General features: G+C 39.5%; 1 protein-coding gene across 5 annotated transcripts in view; it reads left to right on the top strand.

Annotated features, from left to right (window-relative positions):
• ADD1 (adducin 1 (alpha)) overlaps nt 1–24,022 on the top strand; it is a 29,866-nt gene extending 5,844 nt beyond the window's left edge. Inside the window, exons 4-15 of one of the 5 annotated variants that reach the window (XM_009074510.1) lie at nt 270–350; nt 774–923; nt 1,861–2,004; nt 2,156–2,254; nt 2,628–2,804; nt 4,708–4,959; nt 8,128–8,229; nt 10,040–10,129; nt 10,967–11,059; nt 16,913–17,069; nt 19,023–19,118; nt 19,878–19,912. In XM_009074510.1, the coding sequence (XP_009072758.1) occupies nt 270–350; nt 774–923; nt 1,861–2,004; nt 2,156–2,254; nt 2,628–2,804; nt 4,708–4,959; nt 8,128–8,229; nt 10,040–10,129; nt 10,967–11,059; nt 16,913–17,069; nt 19,023–19,118; nt 19,878–19,912 (1,476 nt within the window). Of the gene's footprint in view, nt 1–269; nt 351–773; nt 924–1,860; nt 2,005–2,155; nt 2,255–2,627; nt 2,805–4,707; nt 5,053–8,127; nt 8,230–10,039; nt 10,130–10,966; nt 11,060–16,912; nt 17,070–19,022; nt 19,119–19,877; nt 19,913–23,323 lie in introns of those variants that run through there. The other 4 variants (XM_009074507.1, XM_009074506.1, XM_009074511.1 and 1 more) reach the window with 4 other exon arrangements.
• Nucleotides 24,023–26,354: the final 2,332 nt, after the last annotated feature.

Here is a 26,354-nt window from a genome sequence, read left to right as displayed (position 1 = left end):
CAGCAGGAGTTATTTAGCTGTGCTGTGCATTGGTTAACTGTTGTAGCATACATGAAAGTCATACTGCGTATATTCTAGGCTTATTCCATCCTCAGGAAGGGAAAGGAACCGTGATGGTTTGGGGCCTTCTTGTATGCTTTAATAAATATTCTTTATTATTTTTATAATATTTCTAGTATTATTATGTTTCTAATATAGTAATTCTTTAATTATTCTTTTTATAATATCTCTTAATAAAATACTCTTAGTAACTCTTGTTTTATCTTTAGGCCAGAGTAAATTCTGAGCAGGAGCACTTCCTCATTGTACCTTTTGGACTCCTCTATAGTGAAGTCACTGCATCTAGTCTGGTAAGCAGTCACTAATTTTCATGTAAAATATTCATATGTATATGTCTGTATATATGTTGCTGTTCAAATTCTGGCCTAGAGAATGTTTTGGTCATGTGTAACGTGTATAGCATAGTGTTACTGGACATGGTTGGTTTTGGTACTGCTGAGGTAGGTCTGGGAGAGGTTTCTTTGTCATGTTCCCCACCAGGTGTCCTCCAGTTACCCATGTGGAAAGAGGAGTCAGAGTCAGATCGTTTGGATAGCAAATCACCTCTTGCCCTTGAAAGCTGCTGGCTGTTGAGTCAGGCTTGGCGAGGGAAACATGAGCCTTTTCAGACATGAGTGATGTCATATGGTTTTAGAACTTCAGCGGTAGATGCTGAATTAAATCTGACTTTTGTGAGTCTTGATTCATATATGAAACATTCTTTTCATTCCCAGGTTAAAATCAACATTCAGGGAGATGTAGTTGATCGTGGAAGCACAAACTTGGGAGTAAACCAAGCTGGTTTTACGTTGCACTCTGCAATTTATGCAGCTCGACCTGATGTCAAATGCATTGTCCATATCCACACACCAGCAGGGGCAGCGGTAAGAACTCCTCTGGTTTGTCATCCCTTCTGTTCCCCTACCCCACCCAGCTGGAAAATAGGTGGGTTCCCTTTAATCATAGATTGCTTCCTTTTTGAGGGGCAGAAAGCCTTTAAGTATGCCTTCAAATCTGTGGTTCTGTTTGAATCAGTCACCTCCTCCTTATTCGGTTGTTACCTGAGTGGTCAGACAGTAAGTTGAGCTTTATAACTGGAAAATACATATTTCATATGTGTGTGTCCTTTTTACCACACAAGACCTGATCTTTTGACAGTGAGCCATAAAAGCTTTAGCATATTTTGTTGGTTTTGTGAAGCAAAGTTTATCAAGGATTTCTGAAATATTTGAAACTTTTTCAAGATCTCTCATTGGAGCAATTGGAGACAAGTCAGTTCTGCCTCTTTGAAATGTTTTGAGAAAATTACTCTCAGAGTTCACATTCTGATGTTTTTTTATATTAATGTGACCATTTTAAGGATAAATGATCAAATTCCTAAAGTTGTGAATTACAGAGTAGTTTTTTCTAAGGTGTTCTTCTCCTGCACTGCTGCAGAGTTACCTGTGTCAAAGTTCATCAGTAAAGTTGCTCCTTTAGAGGGGGAGATAACTGAGTGGAGTGAAAGGAATGAAGGGTGCAGTTGATTTGGGGTTTTGATGTTTGGGGTTGGTTTTTTCCAGAGTCTTTTTATGTTGGTGTTGCTGTCATGTAAAATCAACCACACCGAGTCAGACCCCAGGATCAATGTGACTTTTGTATCCAGTCCAAATGTTATCAAAAATAGAGGATTTAGGGATGGAGTATAAGGCCACTATTAATATATCTATAAAGATAGATTCATATATCCAAATATATTTTTATTGCAATTCTTATAATTAGCATGTTTTTTCCATTTTTTCTGTTGCAAGAAATTAAGTCAGTAGTTTGAATATTTTGCAGGTTTCTGCAATGAAGTGTGGTCTCCTGCCAATTTCACCTGAAGCACTTTCTCTAGGGGAAGTAGCTTATCATGACTACCATGGTATTTTAGTGGATGATGAAGAAAAGGTGGTTATTCAGAAAAACTTGGGGCCTAAAAGCAAGGTCAGTATTTAAATTCAGAATTAAAGAAAAAGCTGGGGAGGGAAGTTAGTGTGTGTGGGGTATGTTCTGTAATCAAGAACAAATGTTCTTTAACTAAGGGCAAGAAAATATTTGCCTTGCTGCTGTTAACTTTCTTTCAATGTCTCTCTAGGTCCTTATTCTCAGAAACCATGGCTTAGTATCAGTTGGAGAGACTGTTGAGGAGGCTTTCTACTATATTCATAACCTAGTGCTTGCCTGTGAGATTCAAGTAAGAATTTTAGTATTTTATGTAATAAACCAGCCTGCTATATTAACCTTCTAACAGATTAAGTTCACTGGTTAAACTCTTGATCTAAGCTAACACAATGATGTGTGAAATCCTGATATTCTGTGAGGACATAGAAAACACTTGTTTCACCAGCAGTATTCAAACACTGTATTAGCCATCCATTTGATATATGCTGCTGATTAAAACAGATATTTTCAGAGACTTAAGACAGCTTTTATACAAGCATACTGATTTATTTAGTGTTAAAATGAAGTAGATTTCTTCTGGGCTTATGTCAAGCTTTTAGAGCTTTTTTAGTTGTTTTCACCCCACTCCCCTCAAGAAACCTAAAGGTGACTTTATTGTTTTTCAGGTACGTACCCTGGCCAGTGCAGGTGGACCTGACAACCTAGTGCTGTTAGATCCTGGAAAGTACAAAGCCAAGTCTCGTTCCCCTGAGTCTCCAGCAGGTGAGGGTACTGTATCCCATCCCAAATGGCAGATTGGTGAACAGGAGTTTGAAGCTCTTATGCGAATGCTTGATAATCTGGTAAGGCATTTTTGTCTAACTGCTTCATATCGTAATGTAGGAAATAATTCTTTAAAATCTGCATGTAGTTGGGATAGTTTATACAGCTTGTTCTTTCCCAGAGATCAAGGGCCCTCAGAGGAGGAGACAACATGAAAAGCATTGCTGAATGCTTCAGGTGTCCTTTGTACAGATAGCACATTTACTTCTTGTTCATAATGTGGTTGTTACTGGTGAGATCAGAGGGAATCTTGTGGGATTTGGCACTTCCAAATCGGAGTACTGTGGTGCTTGCTTCTCCTTAGTCTGTGTCCTCTCCTCTGTTCCCATCCCTCCCAAAATGTGTGAAACAGTGTTAATGTTTTATCAGGTGCAGGGTCCAGCATGATTTGACTTTGTAAGGCTCTACTAGTACCTGGAAGGGCTCAAAAGACAGACTTTAAACAAATAAAAATCTTCAGATAAAATGGTTTCAGTAAAATCCCATCTGTAGGGAATGATCGGGTACCAACATTTGCTGTCCAGCTTTAATTGTAAAGATGTGGCTGTGGACAGTGAAGTCCGTGTATCGTTGACTGGTACCTTCAGTAGATTCAGTTGAATTTCAGTTTCTCTAGGAAACAGCAGTTTGTTTCTTACTGCAAACAGGAAAAGCAGGATCACAAAGGAAGTGGCACTGTAGGCACTAGGAATGCAGGAACAGAAGGGAGCTTTCCATCGTCCAGTCTCACCCTCACTATGACAAGTAGCCACATACTATATTGGATAGTTATTTATGTTAGGTGGTAGATCATTACTTCAGATGCATTTTGATCATTATAAGATGCAGCCAAGGTCATGCCTCAGCAGTGCTTAATGCATGAAAACTCTAAAGAAATCTAAGTCTGTATTCTTGGGGTTGAAATTTCTTTACAACCAGCCTCACAGATAAAGAATTGGAGTGCTTTGGGAGGTATGCTATGCACACTTTTTCTGTAAGTCGCCTTGAAAATCTTTTGCTAGTAGAAACTTCTTAGAGAAACTGTTAAATGTCCTTTTTGTATGTTAAATGCTGAGTAATACATGAAAGAAATCAGGGGAGGTCATGACTAGTGAGGTAGGGAAGGTTAAAGGTGGAACAAAATATAGTTCAGAGGAAGTGAGGATGGTAAAACAACATTAGTAGAGGAGTAGCATTCTTGAAGTTGTCCCTTGTACACAGTATGTTGATTTCTAGACATTAAAACACAGAAGAAATCTTTTTATCTGCCCCACATTTTGTGTCACAGAGGTGCTGGTTTATGTCATTGATTTAAAATTGTGAGAAACAGTCAATACATTTGATCTCAGTTTTAAAAAAAAAAGTACAAATGAGTAGTTGAGAATATAGTACAAAGAAAATATATGATTCTGCGTTTGGACTTAAATCCAGCTCCAGAGACTTGAACAATTGCTTGAGAAGTCAATGAAAAGTACCAGGAAGCACCAATAGACTTTTTTTTCTGCCCTAAAGAAAAACTTGTCCAGTCCAAAGGAATTGCTTAAAATGCATGTAACACATAATTGTACAAGTAGTAATTTTGTTGCTTGACTGTGAGAAGAGGCAGACCCATAGCACTTGTCTTGAAATTGTCAGTGACCTCAGTGGCTTTTTTTGCAGGACTACTGCAAAGTCTTCATAAAAGCTTAATACAATGTTTTTTATGTTTGATCTATGAAAGATAGTGACTCATTTAAATTAGTGGTTCGAAAGTAATGTAACATCATTCCTGCATGTCATCCCCTTTGATGTGGCTTTATCCACCATAACTGGTGAGCAGCAGGTGAAGAAAAGGCTGTACTGTACGATGGTTTTGCAGTAAGGGTGTTAATCGAACCAAAATTCAGCTGTCTTATGGACAACTTGGAGGTGTGGAAGACTAACGGTGCTGCTCTGCTTCTCCAGGGTTACAGGACCGGCTATCCCTATCGATGCCCTGCTCTGAGAGAGAAATCTAAAAAGTTCAGCGATGTTGAGATTCCTGCTAGTGTCACAGGTTACTCCTTTACTAGTGATGGCGAGTCAGGCATTTCCTCCCCCCTCAGACACAGTTTTCAGAAACAGCAGCGAGAGAAGACAAGGTGGCTGAACTCTGGCCGAGGGGATGATGCTTCTGAAGAAGGGCAGAATGGCAGCAGTCCCAAGTCGAAGACTAAGGTGTGGACGAACATTACACACGATCACGTGAAACCCTTGCTGCAGTCTCTCTCGTCCGGTGTCTGCGTGCCAAGCTGTATTACCAACTGCTTGGTCTGTGCCTACCTTACTGTTCATAGTTAGATGATGTAGAGCAACTTGGGGTGGCTGGCACTTAGAGGCTTTGGGAAGAAAAAAGATGACTCTCCTAATTCTTTTCTTCTTTCTTATCTAAAAAAAAATTAAAATGTATTTTACTAACCGTTGAATCTGTCTTTGATTAGGTGTGAGCTGTTAAAGTCATCTTGCTTATTAATGCCTAAAACTGCTTAAGACTTTAGAGCTTCTCATTTTTGTCTGTCTTTTCAAGCTAATGACCAAACAGATTGAATCATTGTTTTGACTGAATACATTCTGCATTTAAATGGTTTAATTAAGGACAACTGTCTTAGGGAGCTACTAATTCTCTCTGCATGAAAGCTTTTCAGTTATAGCAAAAAGGAAACTAACAGTTCAATGTATTTTTGTGCTAGTATCTAAAAAAAAAATCAAATTTCTACCCTCTGTTACATACACCAATGTAATTTGCAAGATGTTTCCAACCTTCTCTGTGTATGAAAGGGTAGAATTGATTGCAACGTATTTAAGCATTTTTTTTCCTCCTTAAGCAGTTTTTCTTATCTAGTTTCTCAGCTCCTTTTCCTGTCCTGTTTACTAGACTTTTATCTACCCCAAAGCCTCTGAGTGTTCACAACCAGCTGCCTTCTGCATGTAGTGTTGCATGTAAGTAGATGGCCATAAATGGAAAGTCTTTCCTAAAGTACCAGCTGGGTGCGGCATGACTAAAGTGCAGCTCAGGCCATCAGCAGGCACTAATCGATAGATTCTGCAACCGGTGCTTTTCTTTTGTTTATCAATGCTGCTTACACTTAAATTTTGCACTGAGAGGTATGTGAATTGAAAAGCCAAAGTATCAAATGCTTTCAGATGGGCATCGTTAGCTGTCGGTGTGTAACTGCGGGTTTGGTTTGTTTGGGAACACGCAGTGGTGAAGCTCCAGGCAGGGATTTATTTGCACGTGTATGAGTGTCTGTGACCCTTGACTTCAGGCTCAACTGTAGTAGTTTGGTAGTAGTTTGGTGGAGGTGCTGTGTATAGTAGTAGTATGGTTACAGGTGAGTCTTAAAAATACCAAACTAGTGCTCTTGAAAAAGGAAAAACCCACCACATGATTTTTTGCAGAACACCTCTTAATTCCTCTTTATCCCTATGAAAATCTGCTGCACCTCTGAATACACTCAGAGTTCTCTATATTCAGAGTACTTTTATGAAATGATGACTCAGGCAATGTGTATACTAAAATACATAGTGTTAACATAGAAAGTCCTGAAAAAAAACAGAGGATCTCTCAGTGGTATTTTTGTGGTGTTCTATTTGGTTTAAGAAATTAATGAATATGTGGTTTGTACTATCAACATGTCACTGAACGAAATGATAGTTTTACTTTGCTTATAGATTTACCTTGATAAAATATAGTGTTGTTACATTGATCTGTAGTGATACAGCTTTACCATAGCTTAAAGCTATCCATGTGGCTGGAGCGTTTGTGCTTTTCAGCCTCAGCTCACAAAGTAGGTAGTATTTCCTATCTGAAATAATCAGTAAAAGATTGAAGCAAAATTCTTAGCAACTAGTTTTGTTTAATGATATACTGAATCAGTGGAGAATTTCATACAGTATAACAGGTCTGTGTATTTAAATTTTTAAATGCTTGTTATTAACCTAAAGAAAAAGTAGCTTGTTTATATTGAGGTTGTTTTTCTATATGTTTTGACTAAAAACTATCTTTAATAAAAAGCTGGAGTAGTTTTTATCTGAGAAGATAATCATCAGTGAGTATTTCACAGCTCCATGTTCATTCCATTTTTTACTTTACAGTTGCAAAACATTTTAAAATTCTGTTGCTTTTTGAAGTCTGACAGTTTCTGGCTACCTTATTGTTTCTTGAAGTTACTCAGGATAAAAATGCATAGCATTTGCTCTATAAACAGGTTTGCTTTACTGTTCGGTGCATTTTCTCTGCAACAGTGATTGGAAATTAGGACACTACTAAGTAAATGTATCCAGATAAAGAGTTAGTTGTGCATCCAGTTAAACAGAGCTCCATACTAAATGCACAGATCAAGTAAAGCAACCTTCTCTGAAGAGCCCATGAAGCGCTTAAAGCTTGTGTTTGGGATATTTTTGTAACCTTCTGAGCTATGAGTTATAAAATATTCGACATCACCAAACTGTTCCTCTAGGTTGCTGTGCTGGTACAGCTCTTTATTTGTGCAGAAACTAATTCTGGTAACAGACCATTTTGCTGAAGTAGCTTGTTTTAATGCAAAACTTTGGTGATGCCCACTCTTGCTTCACAGTACAGAATCATTCACTAAACCTGGTTAGTGACATCACATTGCTTTTCATACTTCTGTCATCTTATGCTTTAAGTTGGCTTTGATGTTTGTTGGGTACCAGAGGATTGAATCAATGATCTCTCTGTCTCTCTCGTGTTACTTTGTAAAAACACCCAGTGCAGACAATGAACACGGCAGTAACAGGGTTTTAGAGCTCGTGTCTTAGATCTTGCTGTGCTTCTGTTTGGGTAAGGAATAATGGAATGTCCTTTTTAAACAAATATGAACTCATTGTGAAATTTCTTATAAAAATGTCCTTAAAAATGCGTAATTATATTGGCGTTTTCCTACTCCTGTACGAATATGTCTATTCATAAAGTGAGAAGTAGGTGGTTTTTAGAAACACAAAACACTGCAGCTGTCGGTGTGGTGAAGTGCACAGAAAAACAGCTTAAAACCCCTTCAGTCTCCATAATGTCTGAATTGCACATAGCTGTAGCAGTGGCATTGTTTGGGGTGGAAGTTACTTGCAAGTTAACTGTCTCTACTTCTTGTTGTTACTAGCTTGACTTAATTGAATGATTCTGATCTCTGGAAATGTATCTGAAGGTACAGTTTATATTCCTGGAGAAGAAAGTAACTTACTCTTAGGAATGAATGGAAGAATGCAATCATTGGTTCAGTTCTCTGCTCTGTATAATGCATGATCAACTGTGATGTGAATTTGCTGCTCTGAGTGTCCATAGCCATTACACCAGATCTGACTGTGCAACTGTTCTTGATGTTACAGTGGACTAAAGAGGATGGACATAGAACTGCCACCTCTGCTGTCCCTAACCTGTTTGTTCCATTGAACACCAATCCAAAGGAGGTCCAAGAAATGAGGAACAAGGTTTGTAATAGCAGTAAAATAGCTCTTTTCTTTGGCCATGACTACAGTTAAGCTTTGTACTTTTAATGAACTAACTAACTTTGCTGTAGTGGAATTTTGAGGGTTCAGTAACACAGTTCTGGTGTTCTCCTGTCCCTTTAAATACTGAAACAATTCCTAAGTGTTCTGAACACTTCTTGGAAACATTTGATGTTTCTGCCCGCTATATGAAGACTTTCATTTTTCTTAGACCAGTTGCTGGGCACCTCTGAAAAAGCCAGCCCTGAGTTTATGGTCATAATTCTGTCCTCTGAGGTCACAGTTTTACATTAATGATCTGTTTTCCTGTTTTGGTTTCACCAGTTGAAATTGTGGCCTAGACAAAGTAGTCTATGATAATCTCTTGCCATGTTTTAATTCATTATATTATAATACCCTGTGATTATTGCAGCCTTTTTTTATTCTTTGCCTTTGGAACTGCGATATTAATCTTTTTGAAATGAGCTTGCAGTTAATTTTCCAGTTTTCAAATTTCAGATCTTCTTGTCACTAATCTGCCAAGAGGAAACCACTGAATGTGTTGGGGCCTTCTCACTTTATTTCTTTTGAAGTATAAAATATGTCTTGGTATCTTGGTAATACTTGACATGTTCTGGGTTGTTTTGCTGCCTCTAACCGATGGCCATATGGAACATGGGAGTTAGCATTATGGCACAGGAAGGGCTGTGTGCAATCAGCATATCAGCAATACTGATTTGTTCTCAAATAAATTGTATGTGGTTGACAGAGCTACTGCTTTCCCTGACTTGCCGCTGTAAAATAATAATCCCTTGAAATGAGAATTAAGGTGAAATTTCCAAGCAGTTTCTTGGTGTTTGAAACACAAATATTGTTTTATTAAAAACTTGAATGGAGTGACTGAGAGAAGTAAGACCAAATTTTATACTTTCCCCATGTGTAGTAAACTAGAAGCAAGTACAAATGATGCAGGATCTTCACACTTTCTGAGATCCCAAGTATTAATGATTCCTCTTGTTGTATATTTGTGTGAATGTATTTACATTTTTTGTAAACTAAATTATTTTTTTAGCTGAAAAGCAGAGGTTTTCAGGATGCTTTTCTTCATTTGTCTTGGCAAAACAACCAGAATATTCTAGAATAAGTTTTGAGTCAGTTGTTATGAATTCTTTACCGCTGTAGTATGTCTAATTTAAGTAGATAATACCTAGATTTAAAGATCCAGATGCTGTTCCCATCTTGTGTATGGAAAGAACTGGGAGCTATTTAGGATGCAACTAAAAGAATGTGTTTGAGAACTCCAGAGGGTCAGTTTACGCACAGGAAAATTATTTGTATGCCCTTTTGAGAATACAGTCCTGACTGGATGCAAAACTGTAATGCAGTGTTTTGCAGTAAGTTCTGTAGGAAGATGATGATGTGGTGTAATATCAGTGACTAGTGGCCAATGACAGAAACCTGTAAGTGACTGGTCAGGTACAACAGACTCACACAGACGTGACCTTTGTGCTTCTTGTCTGTTCTCACTTTTCACACACTGGAGTTTTACCATGAGCTAGTACTCAAAAGCAAAGGGCAACACCTGCTGTGGTATTTAAAGACTAAACTCTGAGAAATGTGAGGGAACAGCTAGGAACCTAAACACATCTTCAAGTGGTGTTGGTAAGCTCAGCTTCATTTGATGGGTAGGACCATAGCAATGGACACTGGCTGCAGCCTGTTGGCAGCTTCACTCACCCCCTTTGCAAATAAAAAAATATGATCAACTGCCTCCATTGTTGATGTGACTGTATTCTGCTGCTTTCCTTTACAGATCCGAGAGCAAAATTTACAAGATATTAAAACCGCAGGCCCTCAATCACAGGTTCTTTCTGGGGTAGTTGTGGACAGGAGTCTTGTACAGGTGAGAGTATAAAATTCCTAAAACTATTGGCTTAATCTACAATATCATCTGCTTTCACCTAATATATCACTATGAAATTATTCTTTAATTGGCAGAGAGTAACTGTTTATAAGGTAAGTCTTAGAGGTAACACCATTGTCTTTGCGAGAGTGCTCAGGGTCAGAAATGTAGAGGCTTCAGCCATGTAGCCCAAGCATGTCTGTGGAGGATGCTTCTTGGTTTTTTTGCTGAATGTAATGCATGAAATTCAGAAGGCTTATTGATATGGGTTAGATTCTTGTTCAAAACTAGCTGGGCTTTGTGACAAGTTTTTGTTTGTTTGTTTTCTGAGTTCATCTCTCTTGAAGTATTAATGCTGGGCACAGCAGGCTCACTGTGGGGCAGTAGTGTTTCGTGTTAAATATGGTTTTTCATGCTTCATAATATTTCATTTGAAGAGCAGTTTGGGAAAAAAAGCTATTACACATCAATAAAACTTAAAAGCAGTATATCTGGATATACCAAAGACTAAAATCATAGCTCGAAGTAAAGTAAGAATTAGAGCTGTACAGTTACACTGTAGAGCTGAATAAGTCTAAAGCTTTATATATCCAAGTGCTTTAACTGCCCCAGATCAGTTTTTTCTGATATACTTTTTAAAGTTTGGCAAGTCTTGCCATGACCATTGGCATTATTCATGTTGGGTGTCATGTTGTGTGCATGTCAATTCATTGTCATTTGCAATTTCACCTGCCAGTTAGTGTTTCTTTGCATGTTTCCAGCAAGCATCGCAGTGCTGTCGGTTGATGTTTAAAGCCTGGGCTCGGTTTGCTCTGTTTACTCAATTTACTGTTGCAGGATGCTCCCCTCTCAGACTGTACGGAATCTATTGAAGGGCTCGATCTCACAGAGCAGGCCTTTAGTCCTGCTAAATCTCTGTCTGTTAGAAAGGTACTGCCCTGTCATACTGCTCTAAATACTGTTGTTCACCCTTCATTTAACCTCTCCTTACCCTCACCCTTTCCCTCTGTTAGTTAATGGTTTAGCTAGAAAAGAAAATAATGAAATTCGATGGATCTCCAAGTTATGTGTATGCAATGATACAAACAGCTGCTTTACCCTGTTAAAAGTCTCTTTTAAGGATTTTGCTCTTTTTCTTCGTAGAAGCTGGTGAGGAAACACTTTTGATGTGAAGTTCTGCATATAGTGGGTTTCTTTGTGCATGCTATTAGCATTGAGTTACTCTAATTTGAGATCAATTTAGAGTTAGCTTCATCTCAGCCTGATTACATCGGGTTAATTCTGGGGATACCACACAATCAGAGTGTTTTATGCTGACAAACAGTGTCAGTTTTGAGCCCACATTGCTAGACGTTTGGCTTCCTGCAGTTATCTACAAGAGTTGCTAAGTAATGCCCCACACTTGCAAAATCAATTGGCTTTCAGACTTGTAATCATGCTTGTGCATTAAATACAGAATGCATTCAGGAGCTGTGGGTATGTTGGGGTGGGCAGTCCTTGGAGGCTGACTAAACAGGAGCAGCTCATGCTGCAAACAATGTGTTCTCCACTGGTTTTCCTTCCCTGGTTTCAAAGATTTTCTCAGAGGTGATCTAACCTGGAAGCACAGTGTGTAAATAAGCATCAGTGCCTCTTCTGCTCTGCTAGTTTATCTAAAAGATTCTAAAATCTTGGGTTTAGGCCATGCCTAACATCTCATTGTTGGAATAGCTTTCCCATGATAAAAATCCCAGAATACCTTGAATTACACCATTGTTGGAAATCTCATGGTTTTCTAACACTTTCTAGTGTAATGAGCCAGTTTGTGTTATAGATAGTTGGATCATACTGAGAGTTTGATAAAGATGTTTTCCAGGTTGCAGTTTGTTTTGTCCATATTCTGAAAGGAAAATTAATAAAACACCATTTCCAGATTTAAGATGAAAAATAAAACAAAGCCAAATTCTTCCAGGCAGTGCCTGCCTTTTGTTCTCTGCTTAATACCTTCAGAGTGACAAATTACTTTTGTGGTAGTCATCCATTGGTTACCATAACACAGGCAGTTTCTTTCATCAGTGATGTATTTCAACCATTACTTTTGAACAATGGCATCACTTCTACTTGTCTGTAACACCAGTCAGATAGTTTACATGCATTTTTGTAGATAGCAAACAACCAATAGATGGTCTGTTGGTTTTGCATTTTTGCCTAGTAGTATTTTGTTAGGGTTCAGATGTCCAAATTGTTTGTTTCCTTTTTTATGGTGTCATGAAAGTGCTTTCTGCCTGAAATACTGTGTAAAATTAGATCATAATGTAAATTACAGGAGTAATTATGAAGTAGAAGTGGCCTATTTTGTAATCTTTATTATTTTAATATGGATTGTGACCTGAATGTCACAATTCCCCTATTCAGGGAAAAAAACACAGCAAAACCCCCCGAACCAAATAAATAACAGCCTCCAAAAAACCCACAGCCCAAACTAGAAAACCCAAGAAGCCAAACAACAGCAGCAACAAAAAACAACACCAGAGAAATTTCCTAGAAAGATTCTGCCAAAAATCAGTTGTGTTGTGGAACAAAGGAAGTGTAAGCAATCTCACATAGCGACCTCACCTGAAAATTTCAGTGGAACTTTTTGAGGAGTTTGTACATCAAGGGCTCAAGGGCTTTTTAGGTACCAGAGAATTACAGGTTCTCAGTTGACAAATTCTATGATAGTCAGTTATGGTTCAAGTATAAAGTTTTATCTAATTGCAGTAACACCTAAAATGTATTACGTTTTCAGTCAATATTGAGATTTATATCAAAGACTGTTTTGGCTGAAGAAATCCCTGTTTGTGTACAGTATGCATGCACTGCTTTGAGTCTCCCGTGCCCATGGCTGCAGCAGTCAGTACTCCATTTTGCCTTGTCACTTGCTTTGTCCATGTTCTGAGAAGTCCTGGTCATGTTGCAGCACAACCTCCTTGTGTGTCATGTAGCTGTATTCCTGTTTAGACTCGGTTACCTAAGCTTCTGCTGCAGTCCTGGCTGAATGAGAGGGAATGTTGGTTATTCTTCCCAATGACCATTCTGCAGTCTGATTGAAAATCAAACAAATTCCCATGAATTTTCAAGAATTTCAAGTAGAAGGGGATTCACCCATTTCGTGTCCCTTCCTTTAGAATGGAAATTCTGTGGCTTTGTTCTTCATGAAGAACCTCTCAGTTCTGCCCAGAGGTGGCTTTGAGTGGTGACTTCTGTAAGAACAGCACTTCAGCAATCTTGGTGTTCTGGAGAAAGGCACTGCATTGCTGCCAGGTTGTGTTAGGAGTGACTGTAACTTAGTCAATTACTCTGGGCCTACTGTCTGATTGAGAGGAGAACTGGCAGGTATGAGGTGCCAGTTTTGGTCACATTTATCCTGGAGAACAAGGTGAAGTGCTTGCCTGTTAAACAGTGGTCACCTCACAGCAGTTTTGAGTTGTTCTCTAAAAGCAAGATTTGATCTAGAAGTTGCAAAATTACTTGTTAATCTAAAATTTCCATGTAGGAAATATGAGTACCATGTTTAATATGAATTTATATTGTGTATCATTAGCTATAAGTGACTTTCCCATTGGATCTTTGTGGCAGTGTATGCCCCTACAAAATTTTCAGGAGTAAAAATACATTCTGTTCATGCATATCATCTCTCCAGTATTTCTTACAGTAGAGAAAATGCTGGTGATGTTCAAGTGCTTCCACATGCAGTCAAACTTCAAAAAGTAATCAAATTATGATTAGAATCATCATCAAAGTAATTCCAGTATCAACACAATCCAGATTAAATCACCAGAACATTAGGGGTTTTCTGTTGTCTTCTTTTGAAACAGAATGCAAGTCTCTTTATGGGAATTTATTCCCTCTCTACAGCCTCTTTAATATTGGAAGTAACCCCAGACTGAATTGCTCATTCAGTTTTTCTGCACATTCATAGGAATCTCTGAAGGGCATGGGCAGGTTAATAGCTCTGCAAAGTCTTCTCTTAGTGTCACGTTTAACAATTTGAAACACGCCTTGTACTGTCTTTTTGGTCCATTATTCTTTTTCTTGTTCTGTCCCATGTTTCATTTTGTGTAGTCTTATCTTTATTTGAATTCTTGGAAGGCTGCTCTGTGGCCTGTTCTATGAGGTCAAATGTCTCTGCTGCTTTGATTTGTACATGTTATAGAGTAATCATGTTGCAGAACTTACTAACATACTACTACAATTTATTTTCCACATTGACTCAGTCTCTCTACCCTTACAGTTCTCATATGTGGCCTTTGAACTGCTTTGTGATACTGAGCAAAAGTGGATATGTTAATCTGGGATCAGCTTCTAGCAGATCAAAAGTTTGCCTTTCTGGTCTCTCATAATCTTTCTGATTTTATGGTCCAAAAACCAGAAGTGCTTTTTCTTTATTATAGTAATTCTCTTACTGTCATTGCTTCTGATCTTTTCAGTATTACTTCTCTTGGGCCAAAGCTCCTCAGCAAGTACAAATAGTGTTTGCATTGGTTGTGGGTGTTCTCTGTGTGAGTTTCATTTTAGTTTGTCGGGGCTGTTTTAATCTGGTAAATGTGATAAGCTCAATTTGCTGCTTTTATTTCCAGTAGTTAACAAAGGTGTTCTCCTAAGGAGGAGAACACACTGCACCAGTCATCTTGCTGCAAACTCTGCCTGTCTTGCTGCTTGTCATCCTTAAATCCACAGGCATTCAGTAACCTTCTGTTTCATTAGAGGTGGTTCTACCCAGTCATTCTGGATTTAACTTGGAACATTCAAAGATTCTCAAACATTCCAGGGATACCAGTGGGTACTCTGTGTCCTGTTCCTCTGTTGACTTTTGTAATCCCAGAAAACTCTAGCAACTCTGCCTGAGATCAGTGCATGCCCTGCCGTGTTCTGCTGAGTTTCAGTGCAGACTATGTACTTGGTTTGAAAGGTGGGCAAAGATAGGGAGGGAATTATAAAATTATCATGGCCACCAGTTTTCTGTCATCATTAAAAGTTGGGGCCTGTAGTTTTAGGGGAGTTTTAAATTTTCTACAAAACAATTGGATTATGTACAAAGGTTGATGTTTCTGAGACCTTTTTATGCATTATCCTGTAAAAAAAGCTGTGCCTATCAAATCAGTGTTTCATGAAAATAGCTGAGAAAAGGCTTTTGACATTCTGTTGACTTTCTGCATCTAAGATGAAGTTTCCTCTTATTTTATGGAGAAACAGAAGTGACCTATAATGTTTTAGAGATGTTTCTCTCTTGCAGTTCCTTTCAGGGTCTTACAGTGGAGACTTGTTTTGCTGTTTGTTCTTTGGTACTTCTGGCTGGTGTTTGCTTCCTGAAGAGCAGCACAGCTTCTAACAATCAGCTGTTCTTACCTCCCTGGATTGCTCTAGACCGGATTTCTGGAGATCCCTCATGAGGCTTTCAGAAGTGTCTAATTGCTCTTGTCCTCATTCCATCTGGACATTGTTGTCTGTCACCTCTTTGGTGCTGACAACTTGTCCAAAGCAGCTCTTGGCATCCAAACCAGCACTGTCTGATTTGATCATCAGTTGTACAGTGACAATCCTGTGCTTGTCCACCAAGTATGGACATGGAGTGCTATGTTTGCCTCTTTGTTTGGGTGCTGTGCATTTTTGAACTCTGCTTTCTAATGCTTTCTTCTAAATACTGGCACACATAACACTTGAATATGGAGATGACCTGGGTCAATCCCTAACCCATACCTGTTCAGTAACAGGATTCAAATCCCTCTTTTCAACACTGACGGGTGTCACCAGGACACGAGGCACAGACCACACATCTGTCATTTCCAAACTCATGTCAGTAGAGTTCTGTATATCCAACGAAAAAAAACAAATATTTAGACAAGTCACTTGAGAGATAGAGCAGCTATCTCCAGGCAAGCATCTTCTGTACCTGAGGCAATTAAAAGCCAATGGTTTTAGTCTTTACTATGTGATTAGAGAAGAAAAACTAAAAGCCTTACTATTAGAGAATCTCTGATGCAGCTGCTTTTGTCCACTGGAACTTACTGTACTTAGAACTGCTACTGTTGTATTTATTCGTGTAACCTTTTTATCTGGCTTATATATCACAAATGTTATAGATGTAAATATGCTAACTTGTATAAGATTACAGTTAACCTTAATTACTTCAGAATTGCTTGTAATAAACTGTTAATCTGGTGTATAGAGAACACATACAAGGTGGCTTTTTGCTATAACATCTGTTAGGTGTTATCTAGTAGCTGCTAGGAATGGCTTTTCTCTTGTTAAGAAAATACAAAGCAAAACAAAACCCCCAAGCAAAACAAAACAAATGAAAAAAATTAAGAACCAAACCAACAGAACCACAAACAAAAATACTCATGAGCTGAGTCCAGCGACCTTTTACAGGTGTTCTGTGCCCAGACTGCCATGCAGGTGGGTCTGGTATCATGTTTCTTTTGTGGGGAGAAAAAGAAACTTGATATATTTTTGTGACTTCAAATATAATTCACTGTGTTCTCCTGTGGAGAGAATGGACTGTTTGGCTGCTGTCTGATTTACTGCTTAACAGTGGATATTCCCTGGTGGAGACCTGTTTTCTCCTCTTTATTTACCTGCTGTGAATTAAATGACAAAATAAAATCTGTAAATAGATTTTTTTTTTAAATCTAAAAAAGAAAAAACTAACATTTTTCAGATTATCTTTTTGTTTTGTTTTCAGTTGCTTTGTAGCCTCTGTACTTATCAGGGTTCTTCAAGTTACTGCTCAGTTGCAGATGTATCTTAATTTTCTTTTGCCAGGGAGAACTGGTGACTGCATCAAAGGCAATAATTGAGAAAGAATATCAACCAAAAGTCATAGTGAGCACAACAGGACCAAATCCCTTCAATAAACTCACCGATCGAGAACTGGAAGAATATCGCAAAGAAGTAGAAAGGAAGCAGAAGGGACCAGAAGGTTGGTGTGTCTGTGTGTTTTCTGCAGTAGACCGTAATACCAGCAAGTTTATTACTAATTGAGAGGTGGGTTGCCTGCAAAGGCCATGGATAAATTATCCAGGTTTTTGTGTGTTTCAGTTTTTCTAGTGTGAATTAGAAACTTGAAGAGTAGACTGGAGATAGAATGTGTGATTTAAGTGTTAACAGAGTATCCTGTAAAACGCATGGATCCTACTCTAACATTTTTCTGGACAGTAGGGCCAGTTCCTACTGCTGTTGGGAAGTTGAAAGCTTGAAACTTCAGTCAAACAAATGTTCAGATACTGCAGAGTATTGCAGATTGTTCTGCTTTGTTTCCCTTGGCACTAGTTCTAGGCTAGGGGGAGGGAATGGTGGTGCTCTATAGCTGCAGCACTGCAGGTTTCTAACTCACTGAGATTTGAGATCTGCTGCTTGGGGAAGACACAGAATAATGTTTGATTGCTGCTTGGAAGTGGCACATCTTAGGGCCTTCCCCCGAAATGGACTTTCCAAATTATCAGAGAATTACGACAGATTTGTGCTGTCAAAAGAGGTCGTTGCTGCCTCTGAAGTGGTTCTCATGCTTTACTTCTGTGTAATTTTAAGGATGATACTTAAAATGCTCAACTGTTGTGAGGTTTTGAATTTGAGTGGTGCAGGAACCAGAAGTGCTGGTTGTTTTGCAGTGTATGTTCTCTGTCCCTGCTTATTGGGCCCCGAGTGTAGGAGCCCTTGGTTAATGAAGTACTGGGTGGGATGGGGTGGGATGCTCTGCTATCATACCTGTTTAACTGCAAACCTTTGTTCTCTCAGTAACAATGCTACATCCTTCTTAGCTAAGGTATCAAAATATGGAGAGACTGTGTTACTGAGACAGACACCAGCTGGGGAGCAGAGCACAATGCTTAAAAATCAGAGCATCAGTGAGAAAAACACGTCAGATAAAAAATCTCTGGATTTGAAAGGCAGATCAAACACCTTTCAAGGAACAGATACGAAGACTTTACAGGATCGTGACGTATCAGCACTGTCTAAATCATTAGATAACACTCAGTTTGCTGCTGCATGGGTTTCTTGTCAGACCACGCAGCAAATCATCACACACCTAAATGGAGAAGAGCCAGATGGGCAGAAGTCGTCCCATAAGGAATTTCATACTGCAGTGGTCAAAGCATTAAGGTCTGATCCTGACCTTTTGGCTGAGGCCTCAGGTATTACTAACGTGGTACAGCTGTGCTTGCAATCCAAGAAACAACCTCTGTCTGCAGCATTTGGAGATTGTCAGTTGACTCTCATCTGTGGGCCTGATTTCCCTTTTAATTGCATAGGTGAACGGTATGGAACAACGTTTCAACGTTGTTCCTGATGTATGGTGTACTCTATTCATGTTTCCCTTTGGATCTAGGGCTGTTTAAAGCTGGAAGCAAAGGGGATGCTCCTTACTAATAACAAATACTCAAACCACTGTGAAATCTGTTTGGAATCATACAATTACTGCATGTTTTTCTGATTATCTGTGCAGTCTTCTTTTGGGATGTGATTTTGTTTGCTCTGAGTTTCAGCAATACAAAGCAAGCAAAAGAGTGTTATCTTGTCTGGGCCCCCATGTTTGTTTAGATCTTCCTTGTGGCTTTCCCTCACAAGTTTACTTTAGAGCAGTGTAATAAATCCATTCATAAACAATTATATTCTTCATCCCCTCTTATGAAAGAGAAAACAACCAACCCCCAAAAAAGCTGCAGAACACAACTGTGACTTGAACAGTTTGTTAGTATCAAATGATCATTTAATTTTCTTTTGCTTGTTTTGGTATTATTTAATATCCTGGCAGAATTTTGATTCAGAAAGCTGTGTTGGTATCTTGTGTGCGTGGAACAAAAGGACACTTGTTTTTTTCACCTGCTGAGAGGTTTTGGTTGCCTCTTCAATTTCTCTTTGCTTACACCTGCAGAGCCTTCAGAAGATGGCAGGCCACAGAAAGAGAGGAGTCCCCCTGACCACACCTCAGCTCGTACTCCTCCCAGTACTCCCATTAAAATAGAGGAAGGTATGTTGTTCTGCTCTAGGGGCCAGGGGGGGACCAGTAACTGCATCCTTAGTGACTGACGCATGAAAAACATGAACTAGTATCTAATAACGGTAAACTATTTCTTGTCTTTCATTTTTCTACTACCTAAAATATACTCCAGTGAACTGTGAGTGTAACAGGAGTCATGTTTGCAATAATAAAGAAGTGTGCATTAACATAAAGACAAATTCTCATCTCTTTAGAATTGCCTCATCATCTCTTGGTGTTTCTCAACTGATTTACCTTTCTGTACATTTTCTGCCAGAGAGAATTGCTCTTTTGAAATGAAATAGTGTCTGATGGTGAACCAGACACAAATCTAGATGCTTTGGTAAATCTTCTTCACTGATTGCACATTTCTTAAACATTATTGTACTTGGATTACACCTCAGTAAATATTTTTTCCAACTCAATTTGAATCTAAATATGACCATTTGCTCACCTTATATGGTAGTTGTAACTAAAATGAGAACAGGGCTGCTAAAATCGACAGTTTCCTCAAAAAAAAAAAGGATAAAATGGCAATCTTGAACGGGTGTAATCTAATTTGTGTCTTGTTTCCTCTACCTTGTACATTGGGTATATCACCTGTCTGTTAGTCTGCCATTCACTACTTCATCTCATTCTGTTTCCTACAAGAATGGTTGCAACCATTCTTCTAACATAACACAATGGCTGTGATGAATGCATAGATTCTCTACTTGTGCTTTTTTCTTCTTGTGGCTGCGTTACAAACAGGAGATGGATATGCTAAAGAGTACCTGTTACCATAGTAAGTATCATTCCATACTCTGACCTGCTTATGTGCTTTGCTTCACTCTTGCATCTTTGTTTACTAAGGTTTTTGTTGGTTTTGCTTTTTTTTTTCCTTAAAAAAAAAGCAGGCTTTTTCAGTTGAGATGTTGGTTTCTTTAGTTCTCGATGCCATGAAATTGCAGGCAGTTGCAGATCTCATGTTGGAGCTCACTCCCCCTTTGAGAGAGACTGTGAAAGTCACGTTATGTGTTTCCATATCTGTGTGTCCAATTCCTCAGTTTAAAAAGGAATAGTCTGAAGTTGTCTGTCAGATGTAGCTGAAACAGCCCTGGAAGTTTCTGCCCCAACAATTTGCTGTTGTCCACACAACTTGGGCCTTGTAAGGAAATGGAAGAGTTCCTAATCTATTCCAGTGCAGAAGTGCTACCACTGACATGCGTTTAAACTTAGCCAGCAGACTTCTGCAACGAAGTGGATATGGGACTACTCCTGTGTTTTGTGCCAGATGTAGGTGAATTCAAATTCCAACCAAGGGATAACAGCAAGGACTTGGTGGTAGCAACTTCTACAGCTGTTTCAGCTAGCTCTGCAAGGCTCCTTCGGATTATACTTTGAAGGAACAAGGATGTTTGTATGTCCTGTTGTATCTGAAAGTCAGTGTGTTCGTCAGAGGTATGAAAGTCAAACTGTTACCGATACAGTTCTAAAACCTGAAAGTTATTTTAAATTGAGAATTGTATTCCACAAGCTCTTCTAGCTGTGTAAGTTTTCCAGGACAAACATACAAAGCTAAATTGATAGAGTAACTGGAAGTTGATGCAGTGATGACTTTGGTTGGGGAAGGTTCTGTTGAATGACAATGTTCCTCATATTCTTCCTATTTAAGTGTAGCTGAAGTCAGTCGAGTGTTTTGTGTTAACTGAGTTATAGCCTAGTTTGTATGTTTGTCCACATCTTTGTGTTATTAAAAACCCCATAAACCTCGAGTTTCATAACTAATGTGAATTGTAAACACACATCAGTACTGATGCTATTGTTCAAACTCTTAAGCCATAGTATATATCTAAAGGGAGAGCATGAATATAGACATGATTACTCTAAAACTTAAAAAGTGTTGAGGTACTGCTGAGTTCTTAAACTGTGAATAGCTTTTGCAGCAAGATGTATGTTTTTAAACCTCCCTAGATACATGACTGAGATCAATCGAGTGTAGGAGCAAGGTGTTCACATACTGTGTGCTGGCTTTATTGACTGTGGAATGTGTAAATCTCCCTAATTCTGGTAAGATTCTGCCCTTAGCTAGCTAGATAAACAGATGTTTGCTTGATTCCAGCATCATGTTAATCCATTTAGTAAGGATGATGGTAACTTCACAAACTGGCAAGGACAGCAGTGCTGGATTAATGAGTTATAAACCCATTTGTATTTATTCAGAGCTGGCAAATGCTGTTTGAATGCCTGTAGCTTCCTAGTCATTAATCTGAAGAATTTCTAATCTCTTTTTTTTCAAAACTTGAAAACTCTTTTAAAACTTTTTTTAAAAAGACAAAAGAGAACTGACACACAGTCTAGTATGATGCCTGTACTGAAAACTGGACCAACTAATGAACAGAATATAGTATTTTTACCTGGAAGAGACCTACAATGACCATCTGGTCCTACTGCCTGAGCCAGTTCAGGGCTCACCAAAAGTTTAAGCATGTTATTAAGGGCATTGTCCAAAGGCCTCTTGAGCACTGAGAGGCCTGGGGCATGGACCACCTCTCTGGGAAACTTGTTCCAGTGTTTGACCACCCTGTTGGTACAGAAATGCTTCCTAAAGTCCAATCTGAACCTCCCCTGGTGCAGCTTTGACCCATTCCCACACATCTTGTCACCAGGTACCAGGGAGTAGAGCTCAGCAGTGCTCTCAGTTAATTCCTGAAATGAAATCCTGAAGGAGTGTGGTGCTATGAGGAATGGTAGCTGGTGTTTCTTACAGATTTGTGTCTCTCATACACAGGCTAAGCTAGAGCTCAGGAGGCAGAGTGTACTGTACATAACTGCTTTTTCTTCTTCGCTCTGAGTTAAATCCTGCTGCATTTATAACTTTAAAACTGCTAACTTGTGCATTCCGAGTGTTTGGCACTGGATACTAGTGTGTGCTGTTTATTTAACCTATTAGAAGTTCATGGTGCTCTAGGCAAAACATGTTTGTTTCCTAGCAGGTATTCACAGAACAGAGCCCTCTAAAATGTATCTGAGGATTATTAATCCCATCTGGCAGAAATAAAAAGAGCACTGTCATTTTCCCAGGAAAAATGGGAAAGCATCAAGTATTCTCTGTAAATTCTTCTGAGAGCCTTCAGTCATTTCAAATTGAAACAAACAAGATTTGGAAGGGGGGGAAATAGTTGCCTTTGTGCCTCACAATGAGCATGGCCTGGATTTTGTTCTAAATTCCTCCTTACATAACACCAGTGGGATAGATCTGACACAGCTAACGGGATACTTGGTGCAGCGAGGAGCATTGCAGGGAACTTTACAAAGTGCTCCTTGTTGAACACATGCACAAAGAGGAGCTTGAAACAGAACATCTCTAAAGCACAGCAGTGAAGGAGGAAAGTGTTCCAGTTGAGGGAGGACTGGTGCAGTTGCCCTTCGGACATAGAGTTACCACTAGACTTTTGATGTTCCTTTATACAGGGTGAGTTTTGCTGTTAGACATCACTTACATTAAAAAAACCAAGCTGTACTGCATAACCTGCTGAGCTCATTTAATTTGATAAACTACATGGATTTTACTCGTAGGAATCCATAGTATGTACTCATATCTTGCAAAAAAAAAAAGTGAAGCCTTTGTGATAGGGAATCATGTTTTGAAGCCACATCTGTAAGCTATCATGGAAGAATATTATGAAAATCCCTGCATTGTGATTAAAAATTGGCAAGCCAACAATTCAGAATGAATGGATTTGCATGTATCAGATCACTGAAAACCAGCAATTAGCTTTATCTCTGCAAAAGGAAAAAGAGTCAAGGTACAGAATTGTATAATGCTCTACTCGGTGAAACTCTGTGGTTTCTGCATGGCCAATGTATGACCAGTGAAAACTGCAGGTTTAATTCCTGCTTTACTGCACCAAAATCTGTTGTCGCTCGCAAATGTCACAAGTAAAATACGAGAGAGGTCTGAACAATTCCTTCCTTGCTGAGGGAATTTGGCTTTATCTGTTCTGTGCTGAGAAGCTTAAAAGCAAACAGAACTTTATAACATCTTATTTCTTCTGTGCCCAAAGCTGGAGGAGAACAGCCCTATTACAAAGGCTTTCATGCAAAGTAAATACATTAGTTTTTGATAGAGCACACTCACCATCAACTTGCTTTGCTGCCCCTGCTCCAGGGACACTTTCCTTCACTAACTGTGCTGCTGTCTGTCCGTCCATCAGAGACACGGCAGGACCAGACCTACAGAGATGACAGTGATGCTGCAACTTTCAAGCAAACCCTCCCAGATCTCACCCCTGATGAGCCTTCAGAAGCACTCGGCTTCCCTCCCTTAGGAAAGGAGGAAGGGAGATGTGACCAAGATGTGCCCAAAAGCCAAACAGAATTGCCTGCAGTGGAAAATAAGGAACCCCAGTCCCAACCTGCTGAAGAGCCAGCAACACCAACAGCTGAGGAGGGGACAGCAGCTGATGCAGGTAGTGATGAATCTCCAGGGAAGTCCCCATCGAAAAAGAAAAAGAAGTTTCGCACTCCTTCCTTCCTGAAGAAGAGCAAAAAGAAGAGTGACTCCTAAAGGCCAACCCACTGCAGAAACACTGTCATATTTTAAATCCATTAACCACTAGAATGTACCAGATCGTACTGAGTGTTTTGTCTTACTATGTAAATGAATGCCACAAGTAATCTAACCAGCCCCTCAAGTTATGGCTTGATTAAGGTTATAATCAGAAACTAATGTCCAAAAAGGTGCTAATCCTGTGTGTTCAGCAGCTGCCACAAATCTGATCCCTAATTTGTAATCAAATGTGGACTTCCATGTGGAAGGCACTGATTCACTAGTTTTAATTTAAAGCCCACACTGCTTTGCAAAAGAAGATAAAAAAATTCACAGCCAAAAATAAAACACACATTGCTTACCACAAGAAGTGTTCTTTTCCAATATTCTGTTCCAAGTCACAAGTAAATTTCTCCTGAAATATTGACTTTTAGAGAGGATGCTTTTGCAGTGGTGTTCTCAAGGGGTGTATTCCTGAACTGACATGTAAACTTCTGCAAGCTTGTGAGTACAGGTCGTGTTTTGGTCAAGCTTTGAGGCTCTCCATTGCTTCCTCTCTTTCTCCCTTCTGACTATTGTAACAAAAATGAAGGTGTTTCTCACTTAGTTTTATTTTATAACTGGCTGGTGAAATCATCTTTGATGTCTAGGACTGGAATAACTGTGGTGTGTTCCTGCTCACGTTGTGCGTTCAAAGAGCCCAAACTTTTTTTTTCTTTCTAGTGAATTACAGTTTAAGGGAAGTCTATCTTTTGCTCTTGCCTCCCTAAGAATGAGTCATGTGATTTGGCTGTTAGAACAGGTTAAAAAGTAACTGAAGTTTTTCAGCTGGTGATGTGGAGCATGGGCAGGTGTATTTTGGGCCTTAGCACAGGTTTTTTTTTTTCACCCTCTTAAAAAGCCCTGCTGTGCATGAACCCTATGTGCAGCCTTTTGTGTTTGTCCCCTCCCACTTCTAAAAATGTAAATGCATCACACTGAGTATTTCACCTTGTTTTATAGTAATTATTTTCACTTCCCAAAGCTGGCATTTCTTTCAGTCTTTTTGTTGTTGTTGCCAGCACAGAAACCCCAAGTAATCTTAAAGGTGTATTTTCACCGTTTGCTATAAATGTCTGTTTAATGTGTAGCATGGCAACTCACTGTCGGCACCGAGTTCACTATCCTCCAGTTCTTGCCATGCTTCTGTCTATCACTAATCGTAAAAGTAGTGTAAGATCAGGTAGGTCAAGCTTGCGGAATTCTCTGGGAGCGTGTGCCGTTACCCCAGCCCAAGGGTTGGGCACCGTCTCTGGGTTTAACAGCAGCAAACACACTGACTCACAGTAAGTGTCTGTAACACAACAGAATATGGATGTAACCTTTTAGGACAATATTCGATGTCGCCATTGGTTAAGATAGCAGAGAACTAATGCCTTACATTCATGCAGCAGAAAGCGCGGAAGGCCGGGGCGGGTGGGGCGGCTCAGGCTGCTCCAGGCCAGCAGGACAAGAGCTGTGTCGGGCTGGGAGGTGCCAACGCCTCGGGCTGGTTTTGGGCAGCAAAGGGGCAGTAGCTGGATGTGGAACTGGAGCGGAGGTTTGGAGGAGGTGGTTGGTACCCTGAGGAAGGGCCGTGGCCTGTGGAGCGGAGGGTGCTGGGACGCAGCCGTCGGGCACTGGGCAGGGAGCCCCAGGACAGTTCAGGCAGGACTGCATGGCACGAATGGCTTTCAGCTTCTACTCTAACCTTGTATGTCCTTGTACACTAGAAAGCAAACAACACTTATTTTGCTAAACTGTGTTTTATTGCAGGGTCGTAACTAAATGACTAATTGCTGTATGTTTCAGTTCTTTACTGGAGTCCCTCCATTTATCTTGACCACATATGCAATGACTCTTAATTTCTAATTTTGTAGTTTGTTCTTTTAGTTCTTTGTATTACAATATGAAATGTAGTCATGTATGGTATGGTTACACACTTTGGGGCAGAATAAAGTCCTGTATTTTTCTTTCTTTCTTGTATCATTAAGTTCTACTCACAAATAAAACTCTTAAAAAAAATCATGCTCTGCTTTCCAAACTTGTACAGTTTTATTCTACAGCTGTAGCCTGTTTAATTAGCTTCATTTTCTTTTAATGAGTAATGTGTTGGTTAAGGATTGCTTTAATCTGTTCTCAGAAAATTCTCAAATTGGTTACTGTAGGTTTCCCTTCCATGAGTGTCCCAACTGAGCTGTGGGCAGAGCTGGATGGAGGGTCCTTCCCCCACCCATTGTGGGATGTCATCGATGGTTGGATCCCTCAAGGAGACCTTTGGCACCTCAGGTGAAGTTCTGCACCCACTTTTGGGCTGTTGAGATGGGTATAACTGTAATTACTGTCCACACAACTGTATAATATAACAGTTTATTTGTAATGCAAAAAGAACAGTGCTTGGTCATCAAAAACATCATACAGTATTAGAAATATAAAACAGCTCTCCAAATTGAATTGCATATTAAAAACAGTCCACCTGTGCCAAGGTACCAGTCAGGCTCAGGAACCTGTGGTTGATTCTCCCTTTTGTTTGACCATCATGTCTGAAGGTGTCGATGCAGCATTTGCAGAGATCTCGTACCAGTGGTACAGAAATCCCAGGTCAGAGCCACCCTGGGGGTTCCTGCTGTGCCAGCCAAGCCCCACAGCACTATCCCTGCAGAGGCTTTGCTCCAGGG

Source organism: Acanthisitta chloris, unplaced genomic scaffold (assembly GCF_000695815.1).
Source record: "Acanthisitta chloris isolate BGI_N310 unplaced genomic scaffold, ASM69581v1 scaffold21125, whole genome shotgun sequence".
In the NCBI taxonomy this organism is placed as follows: Eukaryota; Metazoa; Chordata; class Aves; order Passeriformes; family Acanthisittidae; genus Acanthisitta; species Acanthisitta chloris.
Note: the sequence above shows the minus strand (reverse complement) of the source record. Positions and strands in the feature narration are given on the sequence as shown.